The following is a 26,805-nucleotide window of genomic DNA, read 5'->3' as shown; positions in this document are numbered from 1 at the left end:
TATTGGCATTTGCTTAATCTTTCAGCAGCCTGTTGAGTATGAAAACAAAGAGGTTTAATTTAGTTTAGGGCAACAGTATCCAACCTAGTCCAAAATATTTGGAGGGCACCAACTGCTTTAGGGCTTCCTGTCCCTGGATATTTGATATAAAAAAAGGACAAGGCAAAATGGAAAGTGTTAATAGTGGGAAGCCAGTAGTGGAGTTTGTGGCTCTAACTGCGATAATACAGGGGCAGGTTGTTGGTAGCTGAAACAGAAGCCACAGTGGCCCAGTTCATGTGCTATAGTATCACGAATGCAGCAATACAGGAAGGAGCAAAGTGGTTCATGAACAGTAAACCATGGTTTATGGTCTACTGTGATCTGCAGACACAGCCAAAATCTGCATAATTAAGGAGCAAATGAATACTTAGCCATAAAAAAATAAAATTAATATCCATTATATGCCAATTGTGCTGCCAAGCTTTCTCAAAAGAATCATGGAGATTGTAGTTTGGAGCAGGTGTTGAGGTTTCCTTGTTAGGAATCCCCAGTCCACTTTACAGAACTGCAATTCCTAGGAATCCTTGGGAAATTGACATCATTGTTGAACTAAGGTTGCAAGCCTAACCCTGCTAGTCTGCACTGAATTCAGAAGGATTGACTTCTGAGTAGACATGGTTAGGATTATGCTGTAATTTAAGTCTGTAGAAGAGATATACCTCTTAGGGAGTTCCTGTTTGGGAAACAGAATTCTAGCATGCTAAAGAGATTGGTTGCATGTGTACTTAATAGGCAGACACAGCCAAGCCAATCTGTTTGTCCCTCTCTTCACATTTCCCCTTAAATGCAAGCTCTTGCAGCTATTCTCTGTCACCATCAACCAATCTCTGGCTTTATCATCAGGAAGTCGGCTGTTTGTATAGAGGCCTGTTACCATAACAAATAACTCTTATCTCCTTCTGGAGAACATAATTTTGCATCAAAGCAGTCAGCGGCACAGCAACTTCCTCATGCGCAAACTTCTGCATGGCTTACTTTAAAGGGATGAGAGAGCTGAGATGCATGCCAGTTTGGGGAAATGAGGCAAATGGGATAGTTCACACATGCATGCTTATCTCTTGCTTGATGACACATGCTGGTATGAATGTGACATCATCGATTAACCACCCCAAGAGAAGAGCTTTCAGATCACCTCACTCTCATTGCTGCAAACATGATGCAAATCAGTTATTCAGTTCACTTGGAAATGGGGGTGATGCTCCTCTGAACCCCATAGTGCATTTCCTATACCTCAGGTGTCCCATCTTATATCTATGGACAAGGTTTGGCTTGCACCACAGGGCAAGGTTAAGAAACAGAGAAGTCGCCGAGATAACAAAATGAAAAAGATGCTTGCCTCATAGCAACATTGCTGCCATCAATCACAATAGCTCTCAAGACACTGGAGGGATCATCTCCTTCCTCAGCAGACTGTCTGGAAATTGGCAAAGGCCTGCATGATCCATGGGCAGCGGGGGTGGGGTGAAAACTTGGCGTCCAGTTCTCAGGCTCCTGAGGCCTGCTGCCTGCCTGAACCAACTCTTGCAGCAAATCGTTCTCTGAGGCGTCTTGACCTAGTTTCTCCAGCACTTGGCGGACTTGCTCCTTTCCATAGCCCAACTTGTGGAAAAATTCCAGCTTGCTCTGTTGCGCTTCCATTTCTCCTCCAAAGATAGGAAACTCACAGGGGCACTTTAAAAATGGAGACCCTCCTGTGGTTTCGTGTGTGCTTGTTTGATGGCGGACTTCCAGTCAATGGTATTGATCCAACGCAGCCAGTTCAGCTTTAGAGAGGAAACAAAAGGAAAACACGCATTTAGTGATTTGCTGTTTAGTAAATACTAAAGATAGCAACCTTCCATAGTCTTCAAAGTATGAACCATGTATCATTTAAAGGATAATAAGCAGCTGTCATGGACTTGGAGAACGCTTGTCTGATTCCCTCCATTTATTTATGTATGCTTTCTTAAAAAGACAGTGTTTTTATAAATTATAATAAACAAGTAGTTACATCACCATGTTGGCAGGATTTTGCAAGTAACATTAATATATCAATTAAACTTTTAAAAATAAACTATTCCATTTTATGTGTCCCTCCTGTTTCTAGCTTGCTGTTGAGCTAACAGATATTCCTAACTGGTGCAATTATGCACATTTTATGTGGATTAAATGATACCGAGTTCCAAAATATTCCTGTTCTTAGAGACTTCAGCCCCCTTTTTCCTAATACTAGGGAGGAGTAATTTGCACCTTGAGAAGAATGAACAGTAAGTTGCCTTTCTAAAGCCAAAAGACAGGCCATAAGGTTTAGTTTTCTGTTAAGAAAAGCTCATGAGGACATTTGAGAACCCTTGCTGCACAGAGCTCAGTTCATATCGGCTGCCTTTGACTTACCAAAAGACTCCAGCCTTTCTTCTGATATTCTGAGCACAAATGATCTCCTCTTATTAAATATACCCTCTGTACAACCAATATTCGTCAGAACAGCAGGTATGTTCCTAAATAGGTGTGCAAGAGTGACGTATGCACAAGCCTATACATATGTGCATACGCACAAGCAGCTCAGGCTTATCTCTGATTATAACATCCCAAAACAACGTAACTGAGGGATTGCACTTCTGCAGTGTGGTTAGTAAAATACAGATATCATCTCTCTTAGTTTGTGAAGTGGCTTCAAATGCCGCAAGTGCTTAGCAATTAACAAATCTTTTAAGCATTGAAAAACAAAAACAAATTCTGCCCAGCTTGTTGTGGTTATTTAGTTTCTTTGAGGATGGCTGGTCTGTGCTGGATTTTTATTTTTATTTTTTTGGTATGACTACCAATGTTCATAATTAGAAGTGATGAGGTTATGAAACAGGATAAATACTTGTGGCATTTTTGGGGGGGGCAGCGGATTTACCTCCAAATGATGCCACCATGCACCCCTAATCTCATCAACTGCAATGCTTTGTGACTGAGGGGAAAACACCTGTATGATGGGGTCCAGCATTATCATGGAATTCAGGCTGCTACGGTGGTGCCATTGTGCCCTAGAGTCACTCTGGGGAAGCCACTGCAATTCTGTCTGTTCAGCATCATCTTGGAGATTTGTCTCACCACTACCAGCAACAGAAAGATTTAATAGACAATGAAAAGAAAACTGGGGCTCGTCGTATACATGGGTAGTGCTGAGGGGTTTTTTCTTAATTTGGAGTCCCTAAAAATAGGGGGCGTCTTATACATGGGGGTGTCTTATACATGGAAAAATACGGTATGTAATACCTACCAACCTCTAGGTATTGTTTAACTCAGTGTTTCCCAAACTTTGGTCTCTCTCCAGCTTTTTTTTGAACTACAGTTCCCATCAACGCTGACCACTGGTCCTGCTAGCTAGGGATGGTGGGAGTAGATCAAAAAGAGACCCAAGTTTGGGAAACACAGGCATAACTAAACACTAATAGCGATTGCAGCTACTTATTCAAAGGCTTTATCAAATGGCAGCCTCACAGGGTGAGAGCCAAACTACATGTCAAATGCGTATTTTGACCTTGCAAGTCTGATTTTTCTTTTTAAAATAGCAACCTTGAGTAGGGGAGGCATTAGGGTTTGGTGGGGGGGTCTAAAAAAACCCCAGCCAGCAGGTGGGTTGCACCAGCAGCAATGGCAGCTGCCCAATGCATATAAATCCCCTGAAGCTGCTATTTACATTGGGCGGTTGCCGTTGCTGCTAATGTCTGCAATGACATACAATCACTTTCAGAGCACCATTCACAGGGTCATTGCCCTGCTTGTATCTTCACCAAACATGCTCCCAAATGTTACAGGGTGGTTGTTGTTGTTTGACAATTCTGACAAAGGATGACGTCTGATTTAGGCCAGCAGCTGCAACAGTACATCAGATGTTGCCAAAGCAACTTCAAAATGACACAGAAAGGGTGAGCTCCTTATCTTCTTTGCAAAGAGGCTTGCACACGCGAGCTGTGTGCTGTGGTTTCCTTCTGGCCTGTAGTGTTTCCAGCACAAAACCGGAGCCTAGCAGGGGGAAGAGCTTGCAGACTGCTCAGCTCACTACTTGGCTTCTAACACATGCCTAATAGCAACGGGTGTACACATTACTAACTGCAGAGGAGCTGAACCCATCCAGCTCTGCTCCAGCCCTTGGAGAAAAAGCTGCCTCATTTAAGGAATGAACCAAAACAGATAAAAATGCTTCCACTGGGCATGCAACTGGCCTTGGGGGCATAATAGGCATTGCTCACTCAGCATTTTACACTGCCTTTCCCATTATCTAGAGTCTTAGGAAGGGGGCTGCAGTGAGTGCGGCCCGCCTCGGGTGTCATGACTGAGAGGAGTGACAAAATGGCAGGTGAGTGGGCAGCACACCTCGTGCCCAGCAGCAGCAGCAGCTCTTCTGACCCAGCGGCAGAGAGCAGCCCTCCTCAGCCGTGGCGAGGCGCACCGTTGCTGGGTCATGTCTGACCCAGCTGCAGAGGGCAGGAGGAAAGTGAGCAACAGCTTCCCTGCCCCTCTCCTACCCTGAACTGTGGCGCATGGGAGGGCACCCTTTGCACACACACCCCTTGGGAGCTCGCCCTGCTCTGGGCAGCGCAAGCATATGCTCTGCATCTGCCTTTATCTAATTGATTCACCTGCCAGGATGTGGAAGATGGATTCACCTGGAGCCTTGGGATGTGGAAGATGGAGAGCTGTGGGAAACCTAATGCCAGGCTTAGGTTTGTGTGTGCTGTGATTGAGACAGCACTCAGTCCAATCAGTCAGAGAGGAACTTCAAAAATTAACTGCTTAAAAATTACTTTGCATCAGGGAGATCAATCTGTGAAAGTATAAATGTTTAATATTGAGGATGTATCAGTCAAGCTGGTGGTGAAGTGAGGGGGTGGACAGATTAACTGAAACAATTACTAATTACTGCTGATTATGAAGAACTAAAGTTTTACACTTTTGCCCATCAAGGGTTATGCCATAATAATAAAAGTGTTAACTTTTATGGTGCTACACCCTTGATAAAAAATTTTTGGTCCGCAATAACCTAACATGGCTATCCACCTAGAAATGGTTACTTTCTATGGCCATTTCCTATCCTTGGCTCTCCCATCAGTCTTTTCTTCCTTACTGTTGAAAACAAAGTAAGTTCCTGGTTAAAGGGCATGGTGTGTGTGTGTGTGTGCGCGTGCGCGCATTCAAGTTACTGTAGATAGTGCTGCATAAGACAATAGCAACATAACACCTTGAGCTGAAACTCTCCCCCTTTTATTAATCTAGCTCCTAGTTTTAATGAACAGTAGCTGCCGATGGCACAATGCCACAGGTTACAGGCAGGGAAAGTAAATATGAGTGTCTCTCACTTTCTGTTTTCCCTTGCAGTTGAAAGTGTGCAAAGCCACAATTTGGTTTTGCCTATATGTTTCAGCAAGAGCTTTCTGATCAGAAGTAATGTTATCCAAAGGACATGGCATGCAACGAGAATGCAGTTTTGAATCCTTCAAGACGAAACAGTGCCTTGAAGATGGACCTTTTGACCTACAGAACCTCATCCCCAATTCCCTACAACTCAGTGGTAAAAAGCACTCTGCCTATGCTTGCAAGGATTATATTGGAAGGGCAGGAGACATACGTGACAAACATAACAACAAGTGGGGCAAGGTCCAAATCCTGGTTCACACTAAGCTCTGCTTTGCTTCGCTAACCCATCCAAGTGCATTTGCTAAACATGTTGAAAAAAATAGTTGGTACTTACAATGAAGTGCAATGTCTTCCCTCAGTGACCAGAGAAATGTGAGGCTGGATGGGCCATCGCTGTTATCCAGCAGCTCATTCAGCAGGCTACAGTGCATCTGCAATTCTATGCACTCAAGGAAATGCTGCCTGTTTTTCAAGGCGCATTGTTATTGGTGCCAACTGAAAGTGCAATGTGCAAACTGCAACTCATTTCATGGGAACATTTTCACTTCCTTAATTGGACATCTCATAAAATTTAACTCATTAGACTTTGCTTTTGCAAAATGAGGCAAGGAGCGGGGTGTGTCAGGACAAAGGCCATAGCCATTTGGTGATAAGTACAGATATGGTTTATAAAAGCACGTTATCTTTTATTGGAACAACCTTTCTTAGCGTAAGCATATACAGAATTTTGTGTCACACAGAACTTTTCATTGATTGTGTTCGAGCATTCAATTAAAAATGGTAAACATGGGGGTTTTCCCCCCCAGTGTTTGAAACTCCCATTGTTCTAGGCGCCTTTTGTGGCAGGGAATTTCATTAGCACGAGTGGTTTCTGAGCTCTGGGCGCAGTATTGCACCTAGATTTCAGATTAAAACTACAGAGTGGAAGGAAAGGAGGAGCTTTCTCTGCCTCCCCACTTCTAGCTACTCTCTGAAGACTAGAGAAGAGACCCTCTTAAGAATATAAGGGGGTAGGCAGGAGGACTCGACTATGTGAAAAATGAACATAATATTTTAGCTGCAGTTCACTCATTTTCAGCTTTGTATTCTTGTTATAAAAAAGCGCACCTAGACATTCTGCTGTTGTGCCAATAACCTAGATTTAAGGTGCCATTTAGCTCCTTGCTTTCCAATCTCTGTTTCTAACACTGTTTTTTTTCTATTACTATTGAGGGTTCTCCACTACAGATTTAGCTATGCACCTTCGAGTATGCACCTCTTTAAAAAACAAAAACTGGTCACAGACCACTTTCTATACTCTCCAAGAGGAAAAGCAGAGGTCCACAGCTAGCAATATCAGAAGCTGTGTAAGCTCACTGCATAGTCCTGTGGATCCCAGATGTTGGAAGCAATCCAGTGGTAGAAGAACCCTGGCTTCAGTGTGCTGCGAAATGAGAAACCTTACAAGATATTTTGAAATGGAATTGTGAATATTTCAGTACTTTGGAAGCAAAATTAACTCACGCACACCTAGCCCCTACAAATGTCATGGCCTAGCATTAAGCTGGTTTGGTTTCTCATGAGAAGCCCATTAAGCACCTTTTGGAACTCCCGCTGAAGGAAAACCCACCAGACCCCTTTGCTGCTGCTAGTTAAGGACATGGCAGAAAATCAGTCTGCTTGGGAAGGCAGTTGGCAGGTGAAGGCTTTTAGCTGCCGGACTGCCCTGATGAATCTGTTTCAGTTTTAAGTGTTTTTACATTACAGTGGTACCTCGGGTTACAGACTCTTCAGGTTAGACTCCCAGAAATAGTATCTCGGGTTAAGAACTTTGCTTCAGGATGAGAACAAAAATTGTGCAGCAGCGGCGTGGCGGCAGCGGGAGGCCCCATTAGCTAAAGTGGTGCTTCAGGTTAAGAACAGTTTCAGGTTAAGAACGGACCTCCAGAACGAATTAAGTACTTAACCCAAGGTACCACTGTATTGTGTTATCCGAGTGTAAGCTGGTGTGTGAGCCTTCCCCTCCAGTTCAAAAAAGAGATCTTAAGGAGAAAGGGATTGAGGGGGATGAGTGCATGGATTTCTGAAAATGTACTTTTGTGTCTTGGTACCACCCAAATGTTATGGATTCCCAGCTCCCACCAGCCTTATGCAGCAAGGCGAAAGGTCAGAGATTATGAAGAAGAGGAGGGGTTTGGACTTGATATCCCACCTTTCACTCCCCTTAAGGAGTCTCTAAGCGGCTAACATTCTCCTTTCCCTTCCTCCCCCACAACAAACACTCTGTGAGGTGAGTGGGGCTGAGAGACTTCAGAGAAGTGTGACTGGCCCAAGGTCACCCAGCAGCTGCATGTGGAGGAGCGGAGACGCGAACCCGGTTCCCCAGATTACGAGTCCACCGCTCTTAACCACTATACCATGCTGTCTTGGTGTTGTAGTCCAAAAACATCTGGAAGACAGTAGGTTGAGGAAGTCTGGTCTAGAATGCTAAAAACTGTTCTCTCTCTTTAATAGGTAGGAACTGTCTGCCATGCATGGGAAGCTCATATTGGAGGAATAGCTTTCACCTGGAAAGCTTCACTTCTGTAAAGATTTTTTCTACACAAACACTGGCAGCACATCTTTACAAAACATAGTATTTCAGGCACAGGGAGCTTGTGCTGGAAAGTTAAAAAGAATGTGGGAGTTTATGAAAGCTACAGCACAACCCAATGCCAGGTTACAAAGCAGCAAATCCCACAGTGAGTGGGTCTTCCACTCAAATCAATAGAGAATTACAGCCTCTCTTGTCCAGGGGGGGAAACCCCCATATATTCCTAAGCAAGAATGCACCACCGAGATAACATTTAAAAAACAGCTTAGTTACATCCCAACCTTTGAGAGATCTGCATATACATTACTGGCTTGTTCTTTTAATACATAACAGAGGAATACAGAGCATCAAAAAAAGAAAAAGATAAACACGTGGCAAAACCAACGTCAGTCCTCCCTGCAAGTATTTTATACCTTGGGTTGTGGTTTAATAAGCATTTCCTTTTTATGCTGGCTTGGTTTTGCATGCAGCAACAAGTTCTGCTGGCTGTTTCAACTCAGACATTTCTTGTTTGTACACTATGTTAGCTTTCTGCAGTAAAGGGGGTTAATTACAACACTGAAGGCAGTAGAAACTAAATAGCCCTACTCTGATTCGTATTTGTAAATTGTACCTGGTGGTGGTTGTTGTTTTTAACTTTAATAATTTATAGCATGGTGAAACACAACTGTTTGTGAAATGTTGTTCTAAGCTGAAATTTTCTTGGACTAAGCCAATCACCAGCAGGGCATTACTTGGTCTCTGTTTTCACTGCTACATCTTCTCAAATGAGATATTGTACCTTCTCCAATTCTGTTGTTGGCTTCTGAAGAAAGGATTCTTTTCTCATACCCTCTAAAGTGACATACAGAAACTTCAATGCTAGTGTGGAGTTTGCTTGTTGCTTGCCTTGCAATAACTACAAAGTGGAGAGACTTCTTCCTGCAATGAATCTAGATCTCTGCATATAGAAAACAGCTTCAGGGAGAAGTGTGTAGGTATTAAAAAACAAACAAACATGCTTCTGAATTATGAAATGTGTATTGTAAAAGATGGCCTTTTAGTGAAGGCCTCACACAACCAAAGGAATTTAGAGCTACTTTGCATGTGACAAATTCTCTACTTGGATATCAGTTCTGTCTAGGAACTGGATGTACCAACTGTGTATATAGCATGTGTAATTAAGACACAGAACACTACTTCAATACATGTAGCAGGAAGCTCCAACTGGAAGCAGGTTCCCATGGCAAAATAAAGCCATGTCACAAATAAAGACACACCCTTCAGTTGCATGCAGTTTCCTATACAGAAAAGATAAAGTAGGAAATTAATTATGAATCAAGTAACTCTTAAGAGCTGACAAAAAGAATGTTTTACGTATGCCCTCTACCATTAACGACTGACATTACTAAGGTTCCTTTTTGGTGGGTGGTGTCTGTAATAAATCAAATAATGTGGTGGTCTTGTCACCATTCCACCATAAACTGAGAACAAAATGCTTCAACTCCCCCCCCCCCAATACAGTCAAAATTCTACTAAATTCCACATTATAGGATGTCATCCTATAGAGCCCCAGGATCAAAAGTCAAAAAGGAAGACTGAAGGGTCTTTGGGGAGTGGTTGTAGGTCTCAAAGGCAGAAAAGCACCGGGGGAAGAGTTTGTTTTTCTTAATCCTCATTCATCTGTACTTTGACTTCTCCTTCTCTCTGGGTTTCTTAGGGCTTCTGGCTTTCCTCTTTTCCTCGTGGTATTTGTCCTTTGACTTTCGGTATCGGTCATCTCTGTCCCAAGACTGGCTACGGCTACGGCTGCGCCGCCTCTCTCGCTTTTCGCTTTTTCTTTTCTCTTCTTTCTGCCTTCGGTCAAGGTCCTGCTTTAAGAAATGTACAGAGAGTTGTAAGGATTAGAAAGGGGTAGGAATGACGCAAATTAATTTGAAAAGAATACACAAGCTTGCAATGACATAATTGAGAACCAGATGTAAATGCATTCAGAGCCTACAGCATTCTTTTTGGGGCTGCGGCAAAAGATCAGTTGCATGAGCAGCCTTCCTCTCAAACCATCTTTGGATACAACCTAGTATCAGCAATGGGTGGCTGAATTAAAGTGGTGGCTTCATTCACCTGGTTTTTGAACCGTGTAAAGTCAGGTTTCTGCAGCAAGGACCACTTGATTTAGCAAAAGAATACAGAAACAAAATTTATCATGGGCAATTTTAAAAACTTTAAAACTCTCCCTTCCTTATACAAGAATGTAGTTTCCTAATAATCATTTCACCATATCTGTTATCTCTGCCCCACCCCCAAGTATTGTCATTAGTAAAATAGATTCAGCCAACATAACTTGTATAAATAATGGTTGAGGAAAGTATGCATGTTTCACAGGCTTTGTATGCTTACATAAAAGCCCTTCCCTTCCCTTTGCTTCAGTCCAACAAAAGTGAAAAATCTAAGCCTGATTCCAAAAATCAAGCATGTTTTACAGGATCAAGAAATGTAATATATATCTGTTATATTTTGTGACATGTGTGCTCTGAACTTTTGATGCTGTTGTGCAACACTGTATTATTCAATGCCTTTCCTTTTAAAAACAAATGAAGTCTACTACTATTTTATTTTATTTGCTTGGTTTTGAAAAAGGACATGAAGAAAGAGATGGTATCAATAAATCATACAGGAAACATCCAGTATAAGAAAGCAAGGGTGGAATTGTTTGAGGCAGGAGACCTTCAGACAGCTGAGAATGGTGCAGCTGTAGGAGCCAAGGTCATGGAAAGAATATATTGGGATATGAGAGCAGAAAGTAAAGTGCTGGAATGGGAAAAGTGGATAAAGCTTAAACTCATGAACCAGAAAGCAAAAGGAGAAGAGAAACAGCAGCAAAGAGAAATGTGGCAGCAAAGAACATGCCAGCCCGGAAGAAAAGCTGCTGTATTAACTTGCTCCTTAAAAGAGAAGTGCAATCAGATCCAGAGCACTTATTTCTGCAAGTATGCTACCTGCACCAGCATCAGCTTCCTTTCAGCTGGACCAGAGTTTGCAGCAGCTGCACCGTCACTAACTGTGAAAACTACCATCTGAATCCATTTCTGATGCCACAGGACCAGAGGAGGTAGATCCTGAGTGATGAGCCTGTGGCCCTGCAGAAACTGGTTGGCAACAACTATTATCCCTGACCATTGGCTATGCTGACTAGGACTGATGGGAGCTGGGAGTCAAGCAACATCTGGAGGGCCACAAATCCCCTATTCTTGAGCTACAAGACAAATTGTATCTATGCTGGAAAAAAATGTAAACGATGCTCCTAAGAGACAGGGGAAAGCTGATCCTGAGCTGAGAAAATATATGTTTCGGCTCTATGGCAGGCTTCACCAACCTGGTGCAGTCTAGATTTTTTGGGGACACCCAATGCCCATCAGTCCGAACTAGCATAGTCAATAGTTAGGGATAATGAGATTTGTAGGCCAGAATAATCTGGAGGGTCATAGGTTTACCACCCATGATCTGGCTCTTCTGGCTAATAACCTGATATAGATGGATACTGCCACTCTGGAGATGGGGAATGCATTGTGGAGACATGGGCTTCGGTCCTAACACTGTTAAACAATTCACATTCTTTGACATGCAAATGCCCACTTGCTTACTTTCTCTAAAAAGAGAAGAAACAAGGACTGGAATCCTACAGGAATCTTCTAACAGGGTGGCTTATGAAGAAAATCTCAACAATCTAATTGTGCAACCAATGTGCTAAATTATGCAGCAGCTGTGGAGCACTGTGAACGGTATGTGGCAGCAACAGCAGCACTCTGACCCACATATGCTCCAGTTTGGCATGCAAGGAAGGCTGGCATCTAAGTGGCTGAAGCTTTCAAATAGAAATGATTGCACAGAGTTCTTGAAAGGAAGAAGGTAGAGACCAAGAGCATCTCTGTAGGACAGCCAAAGTAGTGGGAGAAACCAATAAGAGTTCTGTAGAAGTGGCACGGCTACATGTGAGGCCAACAAGGAGGAAGTATAAATGGTCAGTGAGATGTGGGGGAAAGGTTAACATATATACGAAAGTAGCAAAATCAGGAGCTGACTTTCAGCTGAGATTATGCAGACAAGAACTGGAACATTTCACAATACAGCGGTAGCTCAGGTTAAGTACTTAAATCGTTCCGGAGGTCCGTTCTTAACCTGAAACTGTTCTTAACCTGAAGCACCACTTTAGATAATGGGGCCTCCCGCTGCCGCCAGAGCACAATTTCTGTTCTCATCCTGAAGCAAAGTTCTTAACCCGAGGTACTATTTCTGGGTTAGCAGAGTCTGTAACCTGAAGCGTATGTAACCCGAAGTACCACTGTATATCTACTGGGTGTTGACTGAAGTGTGATGAAAACATTCCATGCATCTGACCCAATGTTTCCCTGATGCAGCAACACATCATTAAACTGAAAGGACAAGAGCCCAGCACCTTAGACTTTTTGGACCTCTTCTCATCCTCATCGGTATCATCTGAATGGTGGCGTTTCTTCTTCTTTTTATCAGAGTGCCTGTGACTTGTTTTGCAGTCATCCTCTTCCTCCTCCAATACAAGGTCATATCTTGAGCTACAGCAGTCTGTTAAGGAAAGCTTGGGAGACCGATATAAGGGTTAGCCAACAAGTTGGCCAACAGAGTAACACCTTGCAGCACCATCAGGCAAAAATGTGAGTGAACTGGATCCAGAATAAAATGACAAAGTAAAATGGTCCACTTAAGTGCACCTCTGAATTTATTTCTGGAAGGTGAAAGCCAGTGAATGCACATTATCATTTTAACTGCATAACAAAAACAAATGCCACCCCCCCCCATTTTACTGCTATTCTAAGGCACAATTCAAATGGCACAAGTAGGGCACAATAGCTGTCAAAAGATATTTTTGCATAGAGATGATGGTTAGACTGCATCTGTAATGGATTTACTATGTGGTTCAGCCAGATTGTACAGTAAGATGATCCAGGCAAGCATCATCAAGTTCGAGGGAGGCAGCACTGGCAGGGCAAGTAGAACACAGCTCCCACTATATGAAAACATTTTTAAAAGTTAACTACTCTGATTCGAACTACAGCCTGAGGATGGAGCTGCTCTGTTTTGAAGCCCACAAAGCTGGAATATGGCCCAATACAGACATTTAGCTGGGGCTATTTTGTTTTGGTCAAGGAGTTGGAAACGCCAATTGAAAAGTGATTCCACATTTCTAAATTCAACTAAGGGACGCAGGTGGTGCTGTGGGTTAAACCACAAAGCCTAGGACTTGCCGATCAGAAGGTCGGTGGTTCGAATCTCCGCAACGGGGTGAGCTCCCGTTGTTCGGTCCCTGCTCCTGCCAACCTAGCAGTTTGAAAGCACGTCAAAGTGCAAGTAGATAAATAGGTACCGCTCCGGCGGGAAGGTAAACAGCGTTTCCGTGTGCTGCTCTGGTTTGCCAGAAGCGGCTTAGTCATGCTGGCCACATGACCCGGAAGCTGTACGCCGGCTCCCTTGGCCAATAAAGCGAGATGAGCGCCGCAACCCCAGAGTCGGTCACGACTGGACCTAATGGTCAGGGGTCCCTTTACCTTTACCTTTAAATTCAACTAAGATTTTAACTAAATAAGTGAATTAAAATTTTACATGCACAGAGTTACATCGCAAAGGAGTTTACATACAAAAACTACTAGTCTAAGAAACAGTTATTAGAAGTTAAGGTAATAAAAATCTATCTACCAAATTCAAGGTAAAATGTTTTTTGCAATCCTACTGCAAGATTCCAATAAACTAGAAACATATACCATACATATCCAGGTTGTAGGCTTTTTACTCATAAATAGTAAAATAGGAGTTTTTAAAAATAACATATAATTATTTAGTTGCAAAGGATACTCTTGTTTTGGCTTCACCTTCTCCTTCAGACTTAATTTAGGAGTTTTGTCACGGTCCTTTTCATATTCTTTGAAATCATCCTTAGTATACTTCCCACCTGTTTATAGGAAGAGAGAGAAGCTGCCATTGATCTTGAATGCAAGTAAGAAACTCATTAGAGAGATAATACAGGATCAGTTTTGTAACCAGGACAAAAATCACGAGTCACCTACACACCCAACATTTGGAATTGTCAAAATAATAAATAATATAAAACTTTTAAAAATGTGGGAGAGTGGGAAAATTCACTGCTTAAATGAGTATCTTTAGCTATGTGCTGCCATCTTATGGTTCAAGGTCACAAAATGCAAATGGCTAAATATTTTGTAGAGTTGATGTTCCAAGCTAGCAAGAAGGGACTATTCAGCAAAGAGAGAGAATTGAGAGAAAGGACACCTAAAATAGTCATTAATGTCTCCCTTTCTTGGTCTACAAATTCTCATGCACAGCAGAGCTTATGTGCAGCTGCGCACCAAAACTCCTCCACATTCTCATCTGCCTAACAGAAGCTCTGAATGTTTGGGTATGTCTGTGAGTCTCAGTACAAAGAATAAATAGATTTTTAGAAAGGTAGTCAATTCAAAAAGTTTGAGAAACATTCAGTTTCAATGCTCATTGCCTCCCAGTTCCGCCAGGTTCTACTGGCTGCTACCATTAGGGATCCCACAAGTGGATCTCCTGATTGTCTGCGTATTTGGTGGCTAGCTGATTTGGCTAACAGAACTAGGGAGGGACACCTCTGTTCTAATACCTTCCCACCAGCCTGGTGTAAGGGAGAGGGTTGGATTGCTTTGCCCTTATTCTCCACCAGCACAAAATACTACACACTACCCAATTTCAGAAGCAGGGTATTTATAGGATGCTAACTGGGAAAAGATCACGTTTTATGGTTGTTTGGCAATTTCATAACTAGCAAACCTGAACGTGACTGCATCAAAAGCTAATGTTTGTCTGCTCTCCTAAAGGAGAACTGATGGTTATAATAAAAAAGAGTTATAGATATAATGCGTAAAATAAATTACCTTTTCCTTTCCATTTAATCTTTGCAACAGACTGGCTAAAATCCACATGTATCCGCCTGTCATCTATTAAAACATTATCCATCTTAAAGTAAGCTTTCTCACAATCTTCTTCCTGGTACACGTTTCAGAGAAATGTAAAGTTAAAATTAGAAAATGACATTTAAAAATAAACCTGCAACGGCAGTATATGAATGGAAAAAGGAAATTCCAGTAGCTTAAAAGTCCATGAAGTCCTCATGCTTCGGGTGAAGAACACCAACTGTTGTGCTGGCACAGTGATATTATGTCATCCATTATTGTAGAGATTTGTTTCAACTTAAAATGTTTGGTATCAAGTTTGCGTAATGAAACCTCAAATGTTTCTACATGGTGGTTATCCAAAAATGCACTAATCTATCTATCTGTATGGTCAAGGAATCCAAAACCATTTCTGCCACAGCCCTGTGCAACCCACACAACCACAACATCACTACACTTCTATGAGGAGAATTTAAGAGAAGCAAATCAAGAGCCTAGTTCTTCCCATCCATTAAGAATGGTCAAGCCATTTTCAATTTCTTAAATGAATAAACTAAACCAGAAATTGAAAGGAGCACAAGCAACATTCTCCCAGGATAACCAACTGTGGAATCAGGCACCAGAACAGGATCCGACTTTCTGAAAGTTTAGGGAATATAACATTTACAACCATTAATTCTCTCACGATCCCAGTGAGACTGGTTACTGTAAACTGTATTTTATGAATGGGGATCTAAAGCTGAGAGGCAGTGACTTCCCAGAAGTCACAGAAATGAACCTACAGCAGAGCTCATTTGGATCTTCCCAGATGATCATTATACACTATGCAGGACACCAGAATTGTTCCAACAGAAAATACTTTCCTAAAACTCACAACAGAAGATTTGTCATTATAGATTTTGGGTGTGGGTGAGCTGTACTGGTGCTTTGAATGTCATAAGCTGCTCCACCTTTGTAATTTTATTAGCAGCATTATAAAACCATTTCATAAGAGACAGGTAGAACACACCTTTAGGTTTTACCCTCCTATAAAGATGCTACATAAAATGAACTGAGTACAGTTTTTGCAAGGTCACATACCTTTTCAAACTCGATGAAAGCATAGCAGAGGGATTCAGCTGTCTTCCAATCTCGAATCACTTCACAACTGAAAAATGAGTAAAGCATTTTGTTCTGGAAATCGCAGGACAACGACAACAGTGGTATGATATCAATGGGCTGAAACCTTCCTCAACAAGTCCCCAAGAAAAACAGCTCTGTATTTGCTAACATGGATCACATTTTCTATACAATACTAGCCATCGCTGTTAGGTCTAAAACCAGAAACAGGGGGCTGCCTCCTACATCACAAATTCTTGGTATAGAGTGGCTTCATAAGCAATTGTTGCATCAGAAACCACAAAATGCATAAAGATATGTGATAAAAATGCGGGTCTTGTGAAACCCAACATTATGATTTGGATCCAGACATCTTCGTCTGTGAATGGAAGTGCACCTTCCATTTGCAGATAGAACTCAGCTCCAGAAGAACCTCCTGCTTTTCTCTCTGGGTGCTCCAACTGGTGGAAGCAGTGAGGAGAGGAGATCTTTCCTAATCTTCCCTTCCCGCTACAGCCCTCTCCCATGAGGGTCCCTCATGGAGGAGGCGTATGGGGAAGGGAGAATGAGCAAGAATTCCTTGCTCACTCCTTTTGCTCGGGGGATAATCCAGTTAGCAGAGTTCCACTCTGTCCTAACGAGGCATTGCATAGGTCAGTGTTTCCCAACCTTTTTTGGGCAAAGGCACACTTGTTTCATGAAAAAAATCTCGAGGCACACCACCATGCCAGATGGGGAAAGGTCACTTTTTACTTATGTAAAAAAAAATAAAAAATAGTAACAGCATAGAAGGTAATGAAAGGATATGTTGATGGTTCAAAGGGGAGTCAAGAGAAAACTTGCTTCACCAGCAGATCAGTAAGCAATTAGGAAATAAACTTTGGTGCTCTGAGGTATACAAAAGTTAACCGTGGAAAAGAATGTATATGCTTGCTGCAAATAGTGAGATGATGCAACATTAGTTATGGGGGCGATCCGTCCAAATGTAACACTTTTAGGTCATTTTCAGTAGGAAAGATTTAAGAATGGGTTGCATCTCCCCCCCCCCCCCCCCGGAATGGCTTAAAATAGTGATTCACTTGGGTTGCACACCCTGTTCTATGCATTTGTTGTTGAGAACTGGCGCATCTGGGACTCCTGGGCCAGGTGAGAGGGACGTTGGCTTTGCCTCTTGGCGGTTTGAGAAGCATCCCTGACCTTTGCGGGTGTCCACACACTTCCACGTCGCGCTCCTGGGATCGTGTGGGGACTAAGAGACGGCCGGAGGGGGATCTGGCGAGCCCCTGGGCACGATCACCCTCGATTACGGGGAGCAGGGGGCTCTTCTGAGGGGAAAGCGGAGCGCAAGGGGGGGGGGAGAGCGCGCTCCCCGCCAGAACCGAAAGGAAGAGCCGGTTCGGGGCGGGGGGGGGGAGCCAGAGCAGCGGCTGCCCCCCTCCCGGCTCCCACGGGGCCTTCCGCCTGAGGGAAACCCTTTTCCCGCCCCCGGAGAGCCTCGCGCGCGGGGTCCAGAGGGGGGAGGGGGAGAGAGGCAGAGAGCAGAGGGCGCGCACCCCCCAGCCACGCATGCGTGCCTCAGCCGCGCCTGCTGGGCGGTCCTTTCCCCTGGGCTCCGCCCCTCGCGACACAGGGCCGCCCGTCGCAGCGTCGTCCCGCGGGGCTGGCGACGGGCGCGGCCACGGAAACAGCGAGCGAGGAGCGAGAGCGCGCCCGCCCTCGGCTGGCTGACTGGCTGGGCCGGCGCGGCGAGGGGCAGAGGCGAGAGGCTGCGCGCGGATCCGGCGGCGCGCCCCCGCCGCCGGAGGAGAGCAGAGGCAGGAGGAGGAGGACGAAGGCGCTGCCGAGGAGGCGCGCCAACTTCGGCGCCCGCCCCGTCGCCGCAGGCTCCTCCCGGCCGAGAGCCGAGAGGATCGGCCGGCGGCGGAGCAGGAGGAGGAGGATCGGGTTTGGCGACGGCTGCTGCGATCCTCTCGCCTCTCGCCGCCCGACTCGCCCGCCTCCCTCCCACGGCACACCAGGCAACGTCTCGCGGCACACTAGTGTGCCGCGGAACACCGGTTGGGAAACACTGGCATAGGTAAAGCCCCTTCTCTGTGCACATACCGTATTTTTCACTCTATAAGACGCACTTTTTCCCCTTCAAAAATTAAGGGGAAATGTGTGTCTTATGGAGCGAATGCAGGCCGCTTGGCTTCAGCGACAGCAACGCGAAACCTTCCGAAGCGCAGAGGGAGCGCTCCCGTCGTGCTCCGGAGGCTTAGCGTTGCTTTCGCTGAAGCCGCCTGAAGCCTCCGGAGCGCAGCAGGATTTCTCGCTGTGCTCCAAAGGCTTCGGGGATAGCCGCCTAAAGCCTCCAGAGTGCAGCAGGAATTCCTGCTGCACTCCGGAGGCTTCAGGTTGCCTTCACTGAAGCCTGGAGAGCGAGAGGGGTCAGTACACACCGATCCCTCTTGCTCTCCAGGCTTTGCTTCGCTGGAGAGGCGCGGCAGTTTTCCCTCTCTGCGCAGCGCCCCTTCAGTGAAGCGGGAGGAGAAATGGAAAGGGCTCCGTTTCTCCTGCCGCTTCGCTGAAGGGGCGCTGAGCAGAGAGGGGGAGATTTCCCCCCCCCCCCGTTCTCCCCCTCTAAAACAGGGTGCGTCCTATGGTCGGGTACGTCCTATAGAGCGAAAAATACGGTACCTCCCTCCCCACTCTGTCCCATAGCCCCTGGGGCACTCTTCTAGGGATCAGACAGCAGCACGCTTGAAGGAGGTAGAATTCAAAAGTGAATTGACAAGAAAAGGCAGGGAGAGAAGAGGAAGAAAAAGTGCATCTAGGCGAAAAAGGACTCTCGGAAGGAGAGGGAAAGACGCTGCACAACTTCTTGTGATACCATGTTTCCCCTAACTTTGTTACTACACATGCTGAAGGGGAAGGCAGCCAACAAGCACCTTCTTCCAGCCATAGTAAAATTCCCGACTCCCACCCACCAGCGCCCGCCTCCGCTGTTTAAGTCTTTAAAATTTCTAAAATAGCCAAAGGTTGAAATAAAAGATTTATGACTGAAACAAACCCAAGCAGAGCAATCAGTCCCGGAAAGCAAGAGTTTTAAAATTACTTGCAAACTTCTTGCTTCTTGTGCTGATTTTCAATAATTACCTTTTTATTGGTCCGAATCGGGAAAATATGATTTCAAGGTCTTCATCTGTTGTCACAGGATTAAGTTTGCAAACAAACAAGACATTTTCAGGAGGCTTGATATCAGCATCAGGCAAGTCTCCAACCTGGAATACAAGTGTGATACGAGAGGAGATTTTAGTCCCACTTTATACAGAATCTCAGGCAAGACACATTTAGACATGTTTTGACATGTAATTATTTAACATATACAACCTTTTAAGCATGCATAAAATCCTTCTGATTTATCTTTATGTCCCATTGCCAGATCAATTATAATTAGATGTTTTTAAAAACTGAACCTACATCTAGATAGCTTTATTTATATTCACAAAAAGCACATGCATATCTGCAAGGCTGACTTTGAGTTAAATAATCAAACATATTTACCATTTCCAAAAGAATAGCCTTAGTTTTTGCTTCTTTCTCTGCCAGAATTTCTTCCACTTCATCAACAGACCTTCCTTTGAAGTCATCAATCTCCTCATCAGCTCCTATTCTTCCACTCTGTCTTATATTTAAAACAAATAAAAGAAAGACAGCTATTTAATAATATTTAGCCAGTGAGTATATATTGTTAATTTTTTCCAATTCATTTGTGACTCAATGCATAGCTGAATTGAAACTAACTTTACTGCTTGAACAAAAATTGTAAACATACACAGGAAGACATACAAAAATAGATGTGAGTTCAAGCTTAAGAGATTGATTACAGTCCTGTCCACAGTACAGTCATACCTTGGCTCCCGAATGCCTTGGCTCCTGAACAAATCGGCTCCTGAATGATCGAAACCCGGAAGTGAACGTTCCGGTTTTTGAACGGTTTTCGGAAGCCGAACATCCGGCATGGCTTTCGATTGGCTGCAGGACGCTCCTGCAGCCAGCTGGAAGCCGCGCTTTGGTTTCCGAACGTTTTGTAAGTCGGACGGACCTCCGGAACAGATTCCGTTCGACTTCCAAGTTACGACTGTACTATGTAGCTTACCCTTTTTGAAATTATACACTCAACAAAATGTAAGAAGTTAGCATAGGTTTACATATATCACATACATATATCACAATAATCTGTATTGTGAACCACCAGACATGAACATGCCTGATGACAACTTGATGACAATTATAGCAGTTAATTTGTATTTTTCTCCTTCTAGTATGAGTTACAGGATGGCCCTTATTTTTCTCAATTCCACAATGAACGCACCAATTGTTCTCCCCATTTTCTTCACCTTTTAAAACCTGGACAGGGGAGGGGTGTAGATGCCGTTCCATTTCTGAAGTTCAAGGCAGCAATGTATCTATAAACCTAAAGTTGCCTGCCATGTTAATGTCTGAAGCACAGGCATATAAACCTGCGCCTTAGGAGGCATAGCTACATAATGTGGCATGGATAGCACATGTGCCTGTTTGCCTGTGAAGACACTTATCCTCCTCCTTATCTTTGGTCAGACATATGCCTTCTTTGGAAAATACACGAGTATATCTTTTACATTTCACATATTGCACCTCCATGTTTCTGCAGGCATTGGGGTGTGTGCAGCCATGCATTCCAAATAAAAATGGAAGATAGACCAAGAAATAACAATTTTGATAATCTGTCTGTTTGAATGTTTCAGCCCTTGAAAATATAAATTCTTTCACATCACAAAGTGTTAGCTCCAGTCTAACATAGTTTAATCAGATTGATGAATGCCTTTCAGGATAGGCTTTTTTTAAATCACATTGCTTATTGAATTGGGAGGAAAGCAGCAGGTGGAGGGAGACTATCTCTCTGGGAACCATTCCTCATGCAAGTCACTCTGCTGAAACCGAAAAACACACATTACTATTGTTCTTGAAGAAGACTCACTGTCAAGACACAGCTTGATTTTTGTTTCAGTAGTAAACTTTCCATCTCCACCAGTTCAGGTTCACTTTTTTCTTTTTGTTTTACTCTTTTCATTTTGCATCTGTTGAATGGGCACCATGATTAAGGACCGAGGATTTGTGTGGTGGTGGTAAATATTCCTTGTTTATCTATTTTCTGATCTCCCTCTCCAGTATCAAGAGAAATTAAATAACAACACTCACATCCAACTGTTCCTTGGTAGGCTCTGGTGAACGATCTGGTATTGCCAAACCAGGAGGGTCATCAAATGGATCATCCAAGATCACTGTATGGTTTATCCTAGACAACAATTGGCAGTAAAAGCAAAGGATAATTTCATGCATATGTGTGCATTGTGGCAGCAAATGCATCAGTAAAATACACTCACACTCTAACCTCTCAGATGGATAATCAGAATCTGTAAGAAAGTATTTATGTCAAGTATGGCACACAGCCAGACAGGCAATGAACAGAGCATCACTGTATAGTGCAGGGCTCTTGCAGTTTCCCAAAAGCATGTGAGCTGGCTTTTGTTGGAGGAAGGTTCAGATCCTACTGCAGCATATGACTGCAGAGATATTCTCTTGGCTAAAAGAGAAGGCAAATCATATTTGGCCAGTTCATAAGACTGTCGCACTAAAAGCACGTCCAAAATAGCCAAGAGCTGATGGTCATACAACTGACTGGCAACGATTTCAGAACAGACCCCCCAAAAGTTAAGAAAAATACCATCACGTAAAGCACAACTGAGGTCACCTGGCAATGAAAAGCTGCATATAAACACATTAAATAAATAATAAAAACATTATTTTGTGGAATTCACTGCTTCTGAATATGGTCATTGTAACTAGTTCAATTGACTTTGAAAGATGAGTTCATTGAGGATAGTTCTAGCAAAAACGTTTGGCATGATAGGCCAAATGGACCCTCCAGTGTCAGAGGTGGTATACCACTGATCAGAAGGTATTGGGATGTGGCAGTTGGGAACAGGTATTGATTGCTATGTCATGCATGTGGCCCTCTCAAAAGAACCTGGCTGACCCCTGAGGGGGATGCCGGACTAGAAAGACATTTGGCTCTGATCAAGCAGGGATTTTCTGATATATGTAGTCTATAAAAGCAAAAGAGAGTCAAACCTGATGTCTTGATATGGAACAAAATCCTTGTCAACGAAGGCTTCATTAATTTTCATCAACACATCCATGCCTTCTGTTACTTCACCGAAGACTGTATGTACACCATTCAGGTAATCTAAGTTGTCTCCTGTAGTAATAAGAAACTAAAAAAACCCAAAACTATTTTGAGTTAACTGCATGGTGGAAATCTCCGGGTATTTTAAGATGTTTCCTTTGAGACTGTTTGCTATCAACAACAGCTTCCAATACCATCAATCATGGGATATTCTGAACGGGATTAGGAACTACAGGAAATATATTGTTTTTTTCTGGAGGGCAGGTTCCAGAAGAGAGGCTATTGTAATATGTTATGTGTTACATGTGGGGCTGCCTTTTAAGATGGTTTGGAAACTTCAGCTAGGACAAAATATAGAAGCCTGCCTGTTAATAAGTGCAGACTGATATTCACATGCATGTTTTGAAACATCTGCACTGGTTGCCGTCCAGTACCATTTGGAAATATTGGTTCTCAGTTTTAGGTCCTGACTCTCTCAGGGATCATCAGCTTTGAGATTTCCCTCTCCTCCCAAAGATTACACATTTACATTTTTATGCCTTTCCAAACCTAAGAGTGCTAAAGTCATGTAAAAATCTAAAACATTTTAAAATTTACATGCTTGCCACAATATTAAGAACTATCTCATCTTGCTTGACACTGTGAACAAGTAAAAGGAAGACAATACTGTATAGGAATTTTGTGCATGTGCTTTATTGTGGTTTTTAGAGTCAATGCTCTTCTATTTATCCACAATGTCAATCTATTTAAGTATTAGTTTGGGTTTTTAATGTTGTGGCAAGTCTTGTTAGTAGCTGTTCTTTAAGAACATATCTGTATCATGTGCATGGATTATGCCCAGTCAAATTGTTATTTTAATTCTTTGTGGCATCACTCCTTTCACTTATCCCACGTTTCTTGTAAGACTCTTCCAGTGCTGTGGACTGACCTGAGATCCATGCTGATCACTGCCATTGTTCACCATTGACACTGTACCCCTTTTCTTGTGTTTAATTCTTGGCACTTTTTCTGTTTCAAAAAATCTAGCTTGGTCCCCATACAATTTGCTGAAACACACAAAGGTAATATTCAGACAAAAAAACTAAACAAATGTTATAGTCTACTTACATCTTTCCTCCACAAGAATAGAAAATGATCAGTTATTGGCGGTGCTTGTAATACTGGTAATTAGTGTTTTAAACTTCATTATAAGTGCCCCAGTCCAACAATCAGTTTAAAATGCTCCAATATGCATGCAAAGCTCTTCTATTAAGATCATCACTATTTGTTTCAATAGGAGACCAAGATGCAAACATATTCCTTTCAAATGAATAGGGTACATCAAATAATGTAGGAGCTCTCTGTGTGCCTAAGAAACTCTTAATAGGGTAACTACACCCACGTTCACAAGCTTTTAGAACTGCTTTTAGAAAAACAATACATTTGCCTTGATCCGTCAAGCATGCATCTAGTTCCATGTGTTCAAAGGAATGGTGTGAATCTTGTTGGATTGGCTACGGAGATGAGTAAAATATTCATTTCCATTTTTAAAAGAGTAATGTTCCATACAAGGGAATCTCCCCTCTTTAGACAGCTGAACACAAAATTTGTCAGCATTACTGGAGGGGGAAAGAACACCTAAGATAGTCCAGATAAGGTCTATTGGTCTTTCTGCTGGGTTTAATTACCCAATGAATTGTCCATTCCAATGCATGTTTACTTGGGCAAAGGTCCCACAGTGTCCAAAGAGACTCACTTCCTGGTAAGCATACACAGATTCAAGATCTAAATGAAACTCACCAAAAAATTGATTCACCTCCACGGCCAGTCCCCTGTGGGTCTCCAGTTTGTATGATAAAATCTCTCTGAATGAATGCAAAGCACATAATGTTACCTATCACCATAGTTTATTATTATTATTATTTATTAAATTTATATACCACCCCTTATCCAAAGATCAAAGGGCAGTTTATGAGTTTTAGAAAAATAGGTTTATTAAAATTTACTGCTTGCACTGATGTTTGTATGATGCAGACTGTAAAGCTATTATTTCCAATATACAGTACAGGGGACGTGAGCTAAGATTGTCTAGATCTAGGTTCAACTCTCTTTATCAACTGTATAGCATAAAATCTTTAAAGTGTTTAGTGATTTAAATGTTCAGTTAAAAAAATAAAAATAAAAACCATGACAAATACTAATCAATCATAACAAATACTTACTTGTATATTATGTATAAGGCAGTAATTGTAGTACTTGATTTTGCAGAGCTTCAGAAAATTCAGGCAAGCTGCAAGAAATTTAAAGCAAATGAACCAGTCTGCATGTTTTGCTTAATAAAAGAAACTTTCACTGTTCCTCCATTATATGTAAGAACAACAAAATCCACAACACATCAAGGCCTGCAGTAAGAGGCTAGTGGAAACAAACCCTGTGCCAAGGTTGTCACTCTAGTCAACCCTTAACTGAAATTTCAGAATAAAGAAGTCATCCTGAGTAAAATAACAGTGAAAAGATGATGTTCAGATGTTAAATGGGGTTGCACTCCCTTTAAAGGAGCAGATGTGCAGTTTAGGAATGCTTCTGGAACCACGGCTGTCATTGGAGGCACAAGTAGCCTAGATGGTGCAGCGTCTTCCACCAGCTTTGCCTAGATCAGGGGTCGGTTTACCTCACTTGGGCTGGTTCCGTGGGCCAGATCACATGCGCGGCCACGATTTCCGGCGTCTGCACAGACATGATTTCCGGTGTCTACATAGATGCGATTTTCGGCACCTGAGCATGCACAGACATGATTTCTGGCACCGCAGAAGCGAGTCCCCGCGCTGCGCTGGTTTAGTGCAGCGCACGGGGACTTGCCGAGTGGGCGGCTCAGTGGCGGCTTGTGGGCCAGTTAAACGACCACAAGTGGCCCATGGGCCTTAGGTTGTCTACCCCTGGCCTAGATGCTACTCTATCTGGACAGAAATAACCTAGCTTCAATTACTTATATGCTGGTAACCTCTATGGTAAACTACTACAATGCTTTATACATGGGGCTGCCTCTGAAAACAGTTCAGAAGTTACACTGTTGCACAATTTAGTGGCCAGATTACTGAGACTAGAGGTAAAGGGACCCCTGACCATTAGGTCCAGTTGCGGGCGACTCCGGGTTTGTGGCGCGCATCTCGCTTTACTGGCCGAGGGAGCCAGAGTACAGCTTCCGGGTCATGTGGCCAGCATGACTAAGCCACTTCTGGCGAACCAGAGCAGCGCACGGAAACGCCGTTTACTTTCCCGCTGGAGCAGTACCTGTTTATTCACTTGCACTATGTGCTTTCGAACTGCTAGGTTGGCAGGAGCAGGGACCGAGCAACAGGAGCTCACCCCGTTGCGGGGATTTGAACCTTCTGATCAGCAAGCCCTAGGCTCTGTGGTTTAACCCACAGCGCCACCCGCATCCCTTACAGAACGTCTGAGTACAGTACACCAATTATGTCTAGATTGCAATAGCTACTGATTAGTTTCTGTAATCAATTCAAAGTGCTTGTTTTGACCTATCAAGCCCTATAGTTCAGGACCTCAAGGACCCCCTCTTCCCACATGAACAAATCCAGACCTTGCAGTATTTATCCTACTCACATAGATAAACAATTAGAAAAACTTCAGTTCCTTCATCTTTGGGTGTCAAGCTACTGCCAAAGGCATGAGGCAAAACCAATAAACAAAGCAAAAGAAAGATTGCATTTTAAAAGTAATCCTGGTAGGACTCCTGAAGAATCAACCAAAGTTGTCTCCTGGAAGAAACTTTACTTGTAGAAATATATATCGCAAGAGAGACTGTGCTAGAGGATCTACGCTTTGCTCTCTTAATCTACAACATTGCAAAGGATGTTGTTTTGCTTCCAGACAGCACAGTCTAGCCCAGCCTTTCCCGACTTGGTGCCCTCTAAATTTGGGGGCCACAACTTCCTTCAGCCCCAGCCAACATGGACTCCGGGAGCTCTAGTACAAAACACCTGGATGACACCCTTCCACCCCCAAAGGTGGGAGAAGGCAGGTCGAGCCACTTGGAGGCACACCACCTAGGACCGGTCCTGCGGGGCGGTGTGCAGAAACCCAACCGGTGCAGCGCAGAAATGCAACGAGGGAAGAAAAACTCCATGGCGGCTCCTGAAGGCCGCGCCGGAGAGGGACACTCGGGAAAGGCATCTGCAGCCTGTTCGGCCTTCTGCTGGCGGACGCCGGAGCTTCCTCTCACCTCTCGGCCTCTCCTCCGTGTACAAGTCGATCACCAGGTCTCCCAGCGTGGTTTCCAGGAGCACCGCCATGGCGCCTCGCTCCGCTTCCCGACGGCCTCTCTCGCCCCGGAAGGAGCCGCCTCAGCGCCGCTCCGCCTTTTCCTCCCCTGCTTGGCAACAGACTCACGCGCTCAGAAGCCGCCTCCGCCGTTGACTTTAGGCACCATTTTGTGGCGGTGGTAAAAAACCGCCCGAAGAAAACACTGGGTTTTCCATAGGTGTGACTGGCCGGAGCGGGACCGGGACCAGCCTGTTCCCCATAAAACAGGTCGCAGCAGAGGCAGAAGCGTCTGC

The 26,805-nt window shown here is 43.7% G+C and overlaps 2 protein-coding genes and 1 long non-coding RNA gene across 7 annotated transcripts in view; 1 reads left to right on the top strand and 2 right to left on the bottom strand.

Annotated features, from left to right (window-relative positions):
• Positions 1 to 5,900, bottom strand: part of ZC3H12D (zinc finger CCCH-type containing 12D) — a 13,106-nt gene extending 7,206 nt beyond the window's left edge. Inside the window, exons 1-3 of one of the 3 annotated variants that reach the window (XM_077925912.1) lie at positions 5,762 to 5,900; positions 2,924 to 3,122; positions 1,379 to 1,805 (exon numbers count right to left, since the gene is read on the bottom strand). In XM_077925912.1, coding sequence (XP_077782038.1) covers positions 1,379 to 1,680 — 302 coding nt within the window. In that variant the 5' untranslated portion in view covers positions 1,681 to 1,805; positions 2,924 to 3,122; positions 5,762 to 5,900. The remainder of the gene's footprint in view (positions 1 to 1,378; positions 1,806 to 2,923; positions 3,123 to 5,761) is intronic. The other 2 variants (XM_077925913.1, XM_028723640.2) reach the window with 2 other exon arrangements.
• The window catches only part of LOC144327253 (uncharacterized), an 18,834-nt gene extending 9,344 nt beyond the window's left edge, over positions 1 to 9,490 (top strand). Inside the window, exons 2-3 of one of the 2 annotated variants that reach the window (XR_013392218.1) lie at positions 5,389 to 5,581; positions 7,921 to 9,490. This is a non-coding gene — a long non-coding RNA (uncharacterized LOC144327253). Of the gene's footprint in view, positions 1 to 5,388; positions 5,815 to 7,920 lie in introns of those variants that run through there. The other variant, XR_013392219.1, reaches the window with a different exon arrangement.
• Positions 9,001 to 26,805, bottom strand: PPIL4 (peptidylprolyl isomerase like 4). 2 transcript variants are annotated; one of them, XM_028723641.2, is made up of 13 exons: positions 26,472 to 26,805; positions 24,454 to 24,521; positions 24,032 to 24,096; positions 23,181 to 23,298; positions 22,198 to 22,340; positions 21,265 to 21,361; positions 19,588 to 19,704; positions 19,180 to 19,304; positions 16,024 to 16,090; positions 14,926 to 15,037; positions 13,865 to 13,961; positions 12,435 to 12,570; positions 9,001 to 9,852 (listed from the first exon to the last, which is right to left on the bottom strand). In XM_028723641.2, the coding sequence occupies exons 1-13, from the start codon at positions 26,539 to 26,541 to the stop codon at positions 9,658 to 9,660; spliced, it is 1,410 nt and encodes a 469-aa protein (XP_028579474.2). In that variant the 5' UTR covers positions 26,542 to 26,805; the 3' UTR covers positions 9,001 to 9,657. The 2 variants fall into 2 exon arrangements, with proteins under 2 accessions (XP_028579474.2, XP_028579475.2); XM_028723642.2 differs by having other exon boundaries at positions 9,001 to 9,849; positions 26,472 to 26,788.

Source organism: Podarcis muralis, chromosome 3 (genome assembly GCF_964188315.1).
Source record: "Podarcis muralis chromosome 3, rPodMur119.hap1.1, whole genome shotgun sequence".
In the NCBI taxonomy this organism is placed as follows: Eukaryota; Metazoa; Chordata; class Lepidosauria; order Squamata; family Lacertidae; genus Podarcis; species Podarcis muralis.
This window is presented reverse-complemented; position numbering and strand designations above follow the sequence as displayed.